This window comes from Nasonia vitripennis, chromosome 3 (genome assembly GCF_009193385.2).
Source record: "Nasonia vitripennis strain AsymCx chromosome 3, Nvit_psr_1.1, whole genome shotgun sequence".
Lineage (NCBI taxonomy): Eukaryota > Metazoa > Arthropoda > Insecta > Hymenoptera > Pteromalidae > Nasonia > Nasonia vitripennis.
This window is the reverse complement of record NC_045759.1, coordinates 2,689,908-2,702,039: the sequence shown is the minus strand read 5'-3', so window position 1 is coordinate 2,702,039 and position 12,132 is coordinate 2,689,908. Positions and strand designations below refer to the sequence as shown.

At 44.1% G+C, this 12,132-nt stretch overlaps 2 protein-coding genes across 5 annotated transcripts in view; one reads left to right on the top strand and one right to left on the bottom strand.

Annotated features, from left to right (window-relative positions):
• The window catches only part of LOC100122861 (protein Wnt-1), a 47,919-nt gene that overhangs the window by 35,353 nt on the left and 434 nt on the right, over nucleotides 1-12,132 (bottom strand). Inside the window, exon 1 of one of the 2 annotated variants that reach the window (XM_016983654.3) lies at nucleotides 7,217-7,743. The exons of the other annotated variant lie outside the window; for it this stretch is intronic. Within the exon in view, the coding sequence (XP_016839143.1) occupies nucleotides 7,217-7,299 (83 nt within the window). The 5' untranslated portion in view covers nucleotides 7,300-7,743. Of the gene's footprint in view, nucleotides 1-7,216; nucleotides 7,744-12,132 lie in introns of those variants that run through there. 2 annotated transcript variants of the gene reach the window in all.
• On the top strand, nucleotides 10,842-12,063 carry LOC100122842 (28S ribosomal protein S23, mitochondrial). Of its 3 annotated transcripts, none has more exons than XM_001606398.5 (5): nucleotides 10,842-10,984; nucleotides 11,076-11,176; nucleotides 11,246-11,407; nucleotides 11,487-11,592; nucleotides 11,672-12,063. In XM_001606398.5, exons 2-5 carry the CDS (start codon nucleotides 11,133-11,135, stop codon nucleotides 11,990-11,992), a joined length of 633 nt encoding a protein of 210 aa, XP_001606448.1. In that variant the 5' UTR covers nucleotides 10,842-10,984; nucleotides 11,076-11,132; the 3' UTR covers nucleotides 11,993-12,063. The 3 variants fall into 3 exon arrangements, with proteins under 3 accessions (XP_001606448.1, XP_003425757.1, XP_008203965.1); XM_003425709.4 differs by having other exon boundaries at nucleotides 10,843-10,984; nucleotides 11,053-11,176; XM_008205743.4 differs by having other exon boundaries at nucleotides 10,847-10,984; nucleotides 11,079-11,176.

The following is a 12,132-nucleotide window of genomic DNA, read 5'->3' as shown; positions in this document are numbered from 1 at the left end:
TCCCAAGGATTATCCTAATTAACTCACAACGCGCTGGCCTTTTCACTTCGCGAAGCTTCTACTTTTCTATAGCCCTTTTTTATCAAGAGAATAATTCTAAGAGCGATTTTTACTGCTTTAATTAGCGTAAAAACAATCGGGGCCTATGTAAATTCGCCGACTGGCGCCTGTCCGTAATCTTGGGACGTTAACCGTGCGACGAGCTCTGCAAGCGAAACTGAGGAATGTCGAGAGAGAGAGAGAGAGATAGAAGGATACGGCGATGTATTTATACTGGTGAGAATAAATTCGGCCAATTTAAGGTATTTCCAGAGGTGAAGGGATCAGCGATAACATCTTCCACGTAATATACTTACGGAGTCTTCAACCGCTACTTTAATCGCCAGAGCCAAACGATAACAGCCCGAATTAGAAGCTTGCAATATCGTCGGCTGTCGGGGCACACACGTCCCTTCTATTCTTTCCACGAGTCGTCGAGCCATATACCTACAGGGGGGGTCCCATACGCAGCGGGCAATTACGCGATGTATATAGCACAGGCATCGGAATCGGGAAAGCCTTATACTTTCGGGAGAAATGATTCACCGCGATCGTAAACGCCTTCGATTAGACCGAACGGTAGCCCTCGTCGGGTCTTTGTGTATATAGCTGGTGGGTATATATAGGTGTAGGCAATAAAAGAACCGACGATATGTGCTCTTTTTGGAGCCGCTACGCTGGGGTATGGAGATAGGAGATTTTCTTTGATATGCGGATCACAGGAGAGTATACGGAAAGAAAAAGAAAAGATTTCCTCGATCGAAACCGAGCAACAAGAGCTTTTCACATCAGCCACAGCGCCGTTAGCTCGAAAGTCGCGTTATAGGCCGTCGACTCCTGGCAGTAGCAGTCTACCCCATCGGAATCGTTTTCTCGCGCACTTTCTCTCTGTGTGCAGCGCAACATAAAGTGTCCCGCGCAATATATATTATACGGTCACGCCATCTTGCGCTATCGTAAAAAAAGACGTATTTTTCGAAGGGGCCGCCGCCGCCGCCACCGCCGCCGCTGCCATTACCCCCTGGGCCTCTAAAAGCTATGTGCGTAGCTACCGCCTCCCTTATATATACGTAATTCGAGTCTCTCTCTCTCTGTGCGTGTATATAGCATATAGCGGTATGGGACAAGACGAGAGAGAGAGATAAATTGATGCCTTTGTGTTAAGCGACGAGTGAGACACGAGAAGCGCGCGCGTTGGAATTTTTGATTTTTGCATGAATTCTAGATGCGACGGCGAATTTGTCGTGATTTAACATCGGGGCGCTGGTGGATAGGGGATGCCTTTGTTAAAGTTTCCTCATCTGTGTGGGCGCAGCTTTCTCGTGATTTTTCCTGCTCTTGGAATCTCATCATCCGGGAAACGAGTGGATATGGAAAAACGATATTGTAATATCAACGTTGTGGCAGAAAAATTACGAAATATAAAAGCTCCCGCTCGCGCATCGTCGCTGCGGATTCCACGTTAATAATGTCATAAAAAAAATCTCACGAGATCGAGAGCTGAGCATTATACGCGAGAAAGCTCGCGAGCTGTCATTATTATCGAGAGAAGAGAGCGACTTTCGCGCGACAAAACGAGAAGACGCTTCCGAGAAGCGACACTTCCGCGAACGTCGAAATTGCCGTTATTATACAGACCTTTTCTCTCTCTCTTCCAGAAGAGACAGCAGCTGCTGTGCGCCGCCGACTATGTTATACAGGTGATCGCGAAACGGCTCCCGGATTGCATTACGAATAAGGGGTGATCCGCGAGCTGTTTGCCGGAATATTGCGGCCGAGTGTATTTTTAACCAAATTGTATAAACTATGCTCGCTCTGTGTGTGTGTGTGTCATAAATTGATCTCTTAATTTCTCGCAGGGATATAAGCAACTTCCGCTCAAACAAACACCTCTAGCCGTCCGGTTTATTTACGCCCGAAAAATTCCACCCCTTCCTCACTCAATTTTATTATAAACACACTCCAAAACTTGAGGAGTCCAACGATAACACTGTACACCCATTTTCCAAAAGTGCGGCCCATAAAAACGCGGCGACTCCGGGAAAAGACACCGGAATTGCTCTGTTTTCCTTATATTTTCCGTCTAAGGAAGGGATTTTCCTTGGCGCAACCTTGGACGATTATCCCAGAGTTTGTTTGATCTCGCGTGTTTTCGGAGGAAGAGTTCAGTAGTTCTGGTACACGAAGTCGGTTTTTATGCTGCTTTCGGATTTTCCAAATAAATCCCTTGGCCAGTTCTTGAAAATCTTCGACGGAACAACAAACCGACGGTTTCATCTTCTCGTAAGCCCTCATGTACTCGCGTAATCAGACAGAAATAAAATCTCGTCCGTTTGAAATTGCGCGAGCGCGCGAAAGCATTAAACGCGGGAATTATAAAAATTTTTAACGGCGATCCTTTTTCGTCGCCCGTATTATACTTACACTTTTCGACTTTTTATAGCGCGCTTTGTAAAGGAGCATTAGCATTGTTATATATCTCTTGAGAGAGAGAGAGAGAGAGAGAGAGAGAGAGAGAGAGAGAGAGGGAAAGAGAGCGTATCGCGTCGTACAGTGTTACTCATGGAACTTCAAATAAAGGTCTTATGAAAGGTCCAATAAAAGGTCTTATATAGGCTATCACATTTTTATGATCGGGGTAATAAAATTTGAGGCAGCTGGCGCGCGAGAGAGCACTTTTTTTTTTAATGGACCTTAGAGATATCGATTCGTGTGTATTCGCCTCCTAATGCGTCGCCCTTTTGTGCCGCGAGGCTTCGTCGGTGATTGTTTAAACAATTGCATTATCGTTGGATGATAAAAGTTGCGTGTATTGTTAATTTTACATACGCTTCGCTCGACGTATTTGAACGTATAAGCACTGGTGAATTTTACTGTCTTTAAACGCGGCACTTAAATTTATGCACATATACCAAATATTTCAACTCGCATAAATCATATTTACGCTTCGAAAGGCTCTCGGTAAACGTTATTTGCACAGAGTACAAGCTATCCTTATACCTCGGCCGCACAATCAAGAATTCAATGTTACAGTTACACACACGTCCAAAAGGTGCAAATCGATGAGATTTAATAACCAATAATTGCACTTATACACGACAGCAACACGTTCCCTCGAGTGTATAAGCCGACGGCCTACATCGAATCCGTACAGGCGGATTAAAACAATCTCGCGAAAACAAATTATACACAGGACGCGGCGCAGATTATGCAAATAATATCAATTTAGCTCGGTCGGAAAAGCCTCGGATGTATACCGCTTGGAGAGAGCAAGACTGTGAGCGAGAAAAGCTCGAGTGGCGCCAAAAATACGCATATTTGAGTATCCAGATACCTATACAGGCCTTAAAAAGTGTCTGCGCACACCCGCAGACCGTCCCCGAAGTGATGCTGCTGTTAGCTTTGCTCGAACCTTAGGTGTTCGTATACAACGGTAGTGTTTGCAAAATATTCGAATTAATAGTTTATCCGCTGGCTCGATATGCAAAATCGTAAACTCGATATAAATTTTTTTCTCCATGCATGATCTCATGATAAAAGCAGAGCTGAAGCGAAATATAAGTGTTTACATCCTTCCTAGAGAGAGAGAGAGAGAGGGAGAGAGAGAGAGAGAGAGAGAGAGAGAGAGAGAGAGAGAGAGAGAGAGAGAGAGAGCACATACGCATTGCGAATACAAGCCGTCTCAGAGTGACCTCAACGAGCCACACACGATCACCGGACCTCCAGTTCATTTAATTATGTCCAACCGCACGCGCTTGCTCCACATTTTACAATTGCGCCGACGCGTCTTAAGCCCACGTCTCTAATCTCTGTGATTCATATTTACTCTCCGCCTTAACGTTTATCAGCAAACGAAATATCTCAAAATACAAATTAAAGCTTCTATAATTGCAACACGAAACGGAAGCTCGAGATATTCTAATCTCCCCTATCGATATGCGCAAAAATTCGAGTTTACGGTTCTCTCTCTCTCTCTCTCTCTCTCTCTACCAACGCGCGCGAAAATCGCGCGCCGACTGCAATTTCCGCGAAAGACTCGTATATGGGCTTTAATAACAGAGAGATCTTAACTCCCGTATACACTCTGCGCTCGCGCTCGCAACATTTATCCCCGCGCTGAATTATTGCGATTGCGGTAATTTCCGTAATGTGAAATAATCAGCGGTAATCGCGCTTAACTTTCGCGGCGCGAAATTTACAAGCCTCGTTAATACAGGCCGTTTTATATGCAGCTCTTTCTAAATAAACCAACGAATATAACGCGCGCGTGTAGGATAAAAAAATGTCACGTACCGAAGAAGCGTCGATGATTTTACGACTACGTGCCTTCCTTGTACGAGATGATGTATCAAAGGAGCCTCGTAAAAGTGTTCTAGTCGGTTGTGCAGTGTAGGAGATGAGAAAATAGAAATATTAAAGAGGGGGCTGCGTGTAAAAAGCGGTGTGCGCGCGTGTTTTAATCGGACTCGTAAAGCCGGGCTTAATGCGCGTAACCATAATGCGCGCGAGAGAGAGAGAGACTTGGCGCGCTGCTTAATAAACCCGCGGTTGTTAAGCGCACTTTTCACTACTTTGTTTATACTTGACGCGATTGCGCTTGGACTTTGTCTTGAAATTTTTATCTAATAGAGATTTCTCCGGTGCGATCAGCTTAGGCTCTCTCTCTCTCTCGAGTGTCCGATTACGCGTTTCCTGATTTTTATGTGCGCGAATCAGCGGCTAATGTTTCATTTGAAACTCAACCACGACAGCGTGTAGCGAGGCTAATAGAAGGCTGTGAGCACCGAGCGATCTTGTTTTTGGATTTTTATAAATCATCTAAGTCGTCTCAGCATCTACACCTCCTAAGAAAATCCCAAAGAATCTGCCGTCATCCTCACCTCTCCCTCGTCTAATTCTCTCCGGCATTCTTCCATCCCGTACACGCATTACAGCCGCGTAGTCCGTCTCTTTTCTCTCTTCGGCTCCACCGCAATGCTCGTCCGGCTCCATTCATGCCTCTACAAGCTTTATCGCCGGTTCTCCGGTCCACGAGCGAATCGCCCTTGGCTGAGTTACGGTCATTTTTTACGAGCGAAGACCCGTCTCCCTCTCTCTCTCCTCTCCAAGAGACACGAGCGTTCGTCGGCCTTTGTCGTAGCCGAGACGACGTATCGAAAATTCAACTTTGTGTCTATACGTTCGTGTATACCTATGCAAGGGGTAGCAGAATGGGAACTGCATAATGGCGCGATTTCAAAGATTGCACCTGGTCGTCCGAGTGATATCGTTGTCGCGATGGAGCTATTCCTTTTTACGGCGCGTCGGGGAATCGAATGTTTAGACATTGAAAAGCTTCGAGTGTACTTCTTTGCATTAAAAAAAAATCTCGATTAGATATAAATCCACAGCGAAAAATAACAGGCCCGTTATGATACCCGCGTCTCTGTGCATTTCTTTCATCTCTCTCTCTCTCTCTGATCCACCGGCGCATCAGCGACGTATAATGATATTCCAAGGAAAAAAAGTGCACGACGACATCGCCAACTAAGTATCCGTAATAAAAAGCGCCGCCGCCTCTGAAGATTAAAGAGCCGCGGCGGAGCCGACTATCTCGATCGCGATTTCAGGCTCAATTACTCCTGTCATTGCATTAATTACTCAGCGGACCGCGTTATCGCGCCAAAAACAAAACGGCTGATGGGGGAGACGCAGCCAAAAGTGAACTGCTGCAGTCGTATAACGGCAAAGGGTTGAGATAAGCCCGAATCTGGCAAATCGCGTATAATATATAGTTCAGCCGCATAACGACGAATAGAAACGCGATTCGTTATCTTTTTAATTATCTCCAGAGACTGGACGAAAACTGTCCCTCTGGGATTGCGTAGCTTGTGGGCGAAATTGAAATTTCCGGGGTGGAGGTTGTTGCGTTTTATTCGTTCTGATCGTTCTTCTCCATAACGCACCGAATATATACTTATACGCAAAAATAAGCGACTTGGTATGCAAAACGTGCGAGATTTGATATCTTGCAGCAGAGCTATCGGCGCGCTCTATATGGCGTACAAGTTCAATAAAACAAGTTATCTAGATTCTATTAACCCAATTAAGCCTGTGGCGCATATGGGAAATCAGTCGAGCGTCGACGATTCTCGACGAATGTGTGTACTGTGCGCAAGCGCAATTTAGAATCTGTCGAGTGATATATTTTACAGCCGCTAACTGATCTGATAGGGATGACGAAAACTTTAGTGTGCGTGAAATCGATACCTTTCACGTCGTGAGAATTTACTTATTGGAACTGTTATTTAGATGGAATTGAATCTAGAGTGAACATTTTAATCACACACACACACACACATACCCGTCCCTCATAAAAATACCGATCAACCATTATCGGAAGCTTGAGAAGCCAACCGCCGAATCCTCATATACCGGCCTCGACATCGATCGACGGCTTACAGGAACCAGTTCGTCTGAAATAAAGTGCCTCAGCAACAAAGTCCGAGTATCCACACACTGCAGCGATTGTCATTATTGTACACGATCGAACCGATTTTCCCGGACGTCGCGCGGTAATGGAAGAAAGCTGTTACCCGCGGATTCGATCGATCGACCGCGAGATATAACGTCGCTGCCGGTATTTTCCAGCGACGCTTGTTTATTGCAAGGATACGCCTGGGCTCATTCGAGGGCTGAGGTTGTTATTACGACTGGCTTGATTGCCGAGAGTGATTTGCTCTTAATTGCGCGGGGATTGCTGTACGTATGTTTTTGATTGATCGCGATTTGATTGCCGAGATTTTTGCCAGCTCGAAATTGATAATCAGTTGGAATCGGAATTCCGGGATACTTCAGACGTATATAAGGATCTCGTGAAGCTGACCGATGTCCTGCTATACGAAATCGCATAATTATGCTCGTACAGCCGCAAAAAAGGATAATAGCCGGCTTCATTAGAAAAGAAGCCGAGCAAAAAAGCTGTACCTTCGACGAGGAAACCAGTTCTCGTCGCCGGAGTCTAATTTTTATCGGACTCCACGCGGAGATTTCAAAACGTTTCCGCGGCCCACCACTGGTGTTGCGGCAAAATTTTATTTTCGACCAACGCCGAGAAAAATGAACAAAAAAAACTAGTGGCACCTGCGGTGTATGTGTGTGTGTGTGTGTGTGTATAGAAGACGAAGAATCGACTCACCACCAATTTGCTCGGACCCCATTAAGGCCGACGATAAGCAGGAACAGCAGCGGCACGAGCAGGTCAATTATCGCCGGACGCATCTCTGCTTCCTTCGGTTTGTCTCGACTGCCTATATACGATAGATCCTCAAGACAGAAGCTTCGACGGCGAGGAGTCGGCGATGCACTTGTTTTTCCCTTATCCCGCGTCGATTATCTCTATATCGTCACTCCTGCGATTCCTGTCTTTCGAATTTTTTAACTCTGCCGCCGCGAAACCCACAGCTGCTGGCACTGACTTCGCGACATTTCGACCGGCTACTGTTCGTTCTTATCCGCGCACTTGTAAATCGTCAAACTGCACCGCTTCGATGACAAAACGCACAATTCACGCAATTGCGCGGGAAATTCAAAATTTCTCTCTACAAGCATCCACAGAATTAATATCGTTAAAAACAAAGTTTTTCTCACGAGATCGGCAATGAGCTGCGCTCTTATGTGATAGTGAGATGCTGTCCTGTCAGCGCTCGCGTACGAACTAAACCCGTCGGCCGGCGCACGAGGGAAAGGAGGCTCTCGGATCGGAGGCGGAGCCGCGAGCGACGCGCGCCGCCGATTCGTTGGAGCTCGGGGGTGGACTCCCGTCGGGGATAATTGGACATTTCGGCACCCTCTCTCTCTCTCTCTCTCTCTCTCTCTCTCTCTCTCTCTCTACCCGCGGTGCATACACACGCGGAGTGATGCAACGCGACGAGATGCTGGGGTTTGTATGCAAATGGGAGTCGGGGGAGAGTTTTTCGAAAATTGAGATTTTTCGCTTTTTCTGCAGCAGCTGTGCTCGACTTTTCGAGCTGCGTTTATGTCGCGGGAATAAATTATTCTTTTTAATCAAGGATATCATATAACATTAACCTGACGAGTTTTAATTAAATCTGATTACAAAGTTTTCTCGGTCGTTTTTCCTCGATGGCCGCTCTGTATGCATATTATTATATGTGCTCTTCTGGGCATCGCGCGTGTGATCTTTTATGCAAATGCATACGAACGGGGGCGCATGCAGTGTGTTCGTGAATTATTATGGGGGTGTATTAAATTAAGTTTAGTTTATCGAGAGAGAGAGAGAGAGAGAGAGAGAGAGTCATGAATTTTCGAAAACTTTGCACCGTATCAACATGCTCGTGTATGAAAACGCGTTGCAATGATTTTAAATCAATGTTTGCATGATATGCTGTAATTATACGTTATCATAAGAGCGCGAAGCTGCGGGCAAAAGTGCAATATCGCGCATTAATTAACGTTATCAAAAATCTAACATAATCCATGCTTCCATTTGACCCCTTTTTAACTTTTACCTCGTCGATTGAGGCAACGTGTGTAAGTACCGCAAGGTCCCCATTGTTTAAAAAAAAAAAAAAAACTCGACTGATCTATAGTACTGGATATCGCCGTGATACGCAAACGAATCAATTAAAATGTATATCCAATGCCATAGCAAGGAGCCCATATAGCAGCACTTTCATTCGTTGGAATTTGCATGCAACGCATACGTGCAGTACACTATGGGAACACGTGCTCGAGGTAGGCGAAAAATCGCTAAACAGGTATTTAGCGGCACACGCTCATTCGGTCCTGTCGTTGCATGCGTTTATCCTACATAATGTGCAAATTAGCTCATTTCTTCGCTACACAGATTTATTCATTGCTATAAATCAGCTCGAACGATGTGTACAAGTGCTCTGCTTGAAATTTCTTTTGAAATAATGGGCATATGCGAGTCTGAAAATATGATACAATAATTACGCCAGGCAAATATACTCTCAAAACACACGTACGCACAGAGGCCGCCGCTCAAGGGAATATGACAAGCGCACAATGGGGCCGGTAATAAGAGAATGGAAATTCGCATCATTCGTCCCGCGGCTGGAGGGATTTTCAAGTCGGATATTATAAGGACACAATAGCCAGAGAGAAAGAGAAAGAGCGCAAAAAAAAAAGACGAGAGAGAGGTAATTCGATAAGTATAGAGCGGCGGCGACTCTGAAGGGCTCTTCTTTCTACATCGGCGCGCGTTCGCGGAATTTCGAGTTTCAGCTCGCCGATCGGCCGTTTTGTCGCTGATGCGCTCGTTAACGCGACTTTTTCGGAGTCAGGCTGACGGAAGCCCCCTGATATGGTGTTTTGCTTGGCCCGTCGTTCCTGTATTCTTTTTTTTTTCTTTTTTTTTTTTTTCATGCTTCAACAACAATAAGGTGCTCATATACTCGACGTATAGCGAACTCCCAATGACGAAGCAGTATAGCCCGCCAATAATTAGTCGAATCCCTAGCTCACACCTCCTCCGAAAAATCCTACCTGCGAGTCGGCGAAAACCGGCGCACCTGGCGCAATCCAAAGTGTGGTTCACGCCCCTTGAAGAAAAAAAAAATCCTCTTTCTTCCTCGCCGCGCTTTTTCCAAAAATCCACCCAACCGACCACCCGAACGAACGAAAATCCTCCAATATACACACGACTTTTCACGTCAGCTGCAGCGCATCTCTCGGGGTGTGTGATGAGAGCGAGTATCAGAGCGCGCGCGCGCGCGCGGAACACAAAGGACGAAAGGCGCTGCGGTATATGGCGTATAACGCGTACCTAATGCGGAAAGAGCCGATCGTAAATTATCCGGCGTATTTATAGAGTCGTCGTTCGTTCTCTCTCTCTGGTCGGCTCCTTTCTCTCTCTCTCTCTCTCTCTCTCTCTCTCTCTCTGCTATAGGCGCGCGTAGAGGTGTATGTGCCTAGAGCTGCCCCCCGAACGTTAATGATTTTATAGACGAGGCTTTTATTGCCGGCGTCGACGCTGCAGCCGCGCATTATTATACGAGGCCGTGTGTACATAACCAGGGGGGTAAGCATGTATTATATGTGTGGTTGAACTATGCGTGTATCGTCCGGGGATGCGTTTTTGGCTGTGACGGCTGACGTTTGCGTCGTAGACTGAAATATGCTTTGTTGACTGATGTGGACGGTTTTTTTGAATGTTCGCTTGTGTGAACATTTATTCTTCGGGCTTTACTTATTTTAAACAATTCATACGCATCCCTCCTCTATGTTTCACGCGAAACATATGCGCATATATATATATGTATATATATATGCTCGAAAACTAGACCGAACATGTATACGTATAATAATGTTTTGCTTGGCTCGCGGCCAACTCGCCCACGGGCATCGGGAAATTAATTGACGCGCGATAATTTGCAGCCGCCGTATGTGCAGCGTATCTAGCCGAAAATCAACAGCCGGAAAATTTAATTAATCGACGCTTCGATGGTACAGGGAAAAAATCTGCCCGTTTTCGCGGTGATTGCTTTTTTTTATTGTGGATTTATTTTACGTCTGTATTTGTAGAGTTGATCAATTTTAGAAAAAGAGATTTTATCATTTCAAAATGATTAAAAAATAATGTTCAATATAAGAAGCTGCCTGGCAGATCAAGCGCCAAATGTAATTCTGTCTTTCTATTTTATTGGCCGTGGGTCTGTCTTATCGAGTATCAACTTCGTGTAATTTTTTAGATTATGTTGTAAGATAAAGAATAATTTCATGTTTATATTTCGCGCCAAATAATGCCCGTCAAACATCTCAAAGCTCTTGCATGCCTGACTCTACATTCGGCTGTCCTTTTCTTTCAAGGCTTAACCTCAAACTACGAGATTGTAAACACACATTGCAAAAGTGCAGACAATTTTCAAAATTTAAATGCCACAATTTAAGTGAACTGCTGAATAATTTTATGATACGAACCGTAGGTTTTCAATAGTAAAATTTATTTTCTCCAAATTCAACTTTACTTGTTGACTCTTCCATTTCCAGACTATTTAATTTTCAAATTATAGCAGAGCCTTGGGCTAGCAGAAATCAACCTCTAACAATATCAAGAATACTTCACAAAAATGGCTCAAAGTAGATTAGAAAAAGTAGGAACGATATACTCAAGGTAAGTAATGCTGACTCTGTAATTTAAAAATGACTTTCTATTTCAATCCTACACTTTTATGATTTTCAGGCTCACTTCGTTGATCAAAAGTGGAGGAATCCCAGAGGAGAACAAACCTATCTGGTTGGATTTGTACAAAGCTTTTCCACCGAAATATGAACCAACCTTCAGCAGGCCAGCAAGTGGACCGCCCGTTAGAAAGATATTTTATACAGAAGACCTAATCAGAGCGTAAGTGTTGCTCACTTTATTTCCATGATATTTGATGGTTTATTATATCAATTGTGATAGACAATATTTATCCTTTTAGCCAATTTCACAAGCATCATAGGCGCTACTCGAACGTCAATTTGTTAGATAATAAATCAGTATCTAGAACAGAATCCTTTATTCTTATCTACAGACAATTAGAAAAGGTATGCTCTCATTCGAAATGAGTATTTAACGCATTATCTTACTGTTCACAAGATACCCAAGGTTATTTGTTAATTACAGGATGGTGTTCCTCAGGATGAAATATACAACAAGGCTATTGAAGAATTTTTGGAAAAATTCAAGCACGAACAAGCTCTTAAAGAAGCTGAAAAAGCAGATACTGCTGCAGAGTCTTCACAAAGGCCACTACAAGGTTTGAGCATTAAAAGACTTGTTGCAGATAAAGAAAGCAAATTTGGGAAAAAATTGGCCAAAAAGGCAAGTGAAGAATCAAAAGAACTTACCGAAGAAGAAAAGAAGATGTATAAACCTATCAGATTCAGTCTCGAAAAAATTATGGAAGATAAAGAAACGACACAGGAGGTCAAGAAACCTGAATGAATTAACTTTACAATAAATACTTTTAAGCTAAATTAAGTTTGTATAAAATACATAGTTTTCATAAATGTTAATTGATAGTTTTATTATTAATCCCAAACCTATATCCATGATAAAGCAACAAATTAGTCGAATTAATTTTA

Coding starts and splice junctions, on each gene's coding strand:
- LOC100122842 (XM_001606398.5), top strand. CDS start 11,133: ATGGCTCAAAGTAGATTAGAAAAAGTAGGAACGATATACTCAAG. Junction 11,177..11,245: donor GTAGGAACGATATACTCAAG/GTAAGTAATGCT, acceptor TATGATTTTCAG/GCTCACTTCGTTGATCAAAA. Junction 11,593..11,671: donor TCTACAGACAATTAGAAAAG/GTATGCTCTCAT, acceptor TGTTAATTACAG/GATGGTGTTCCTCAGGATGA.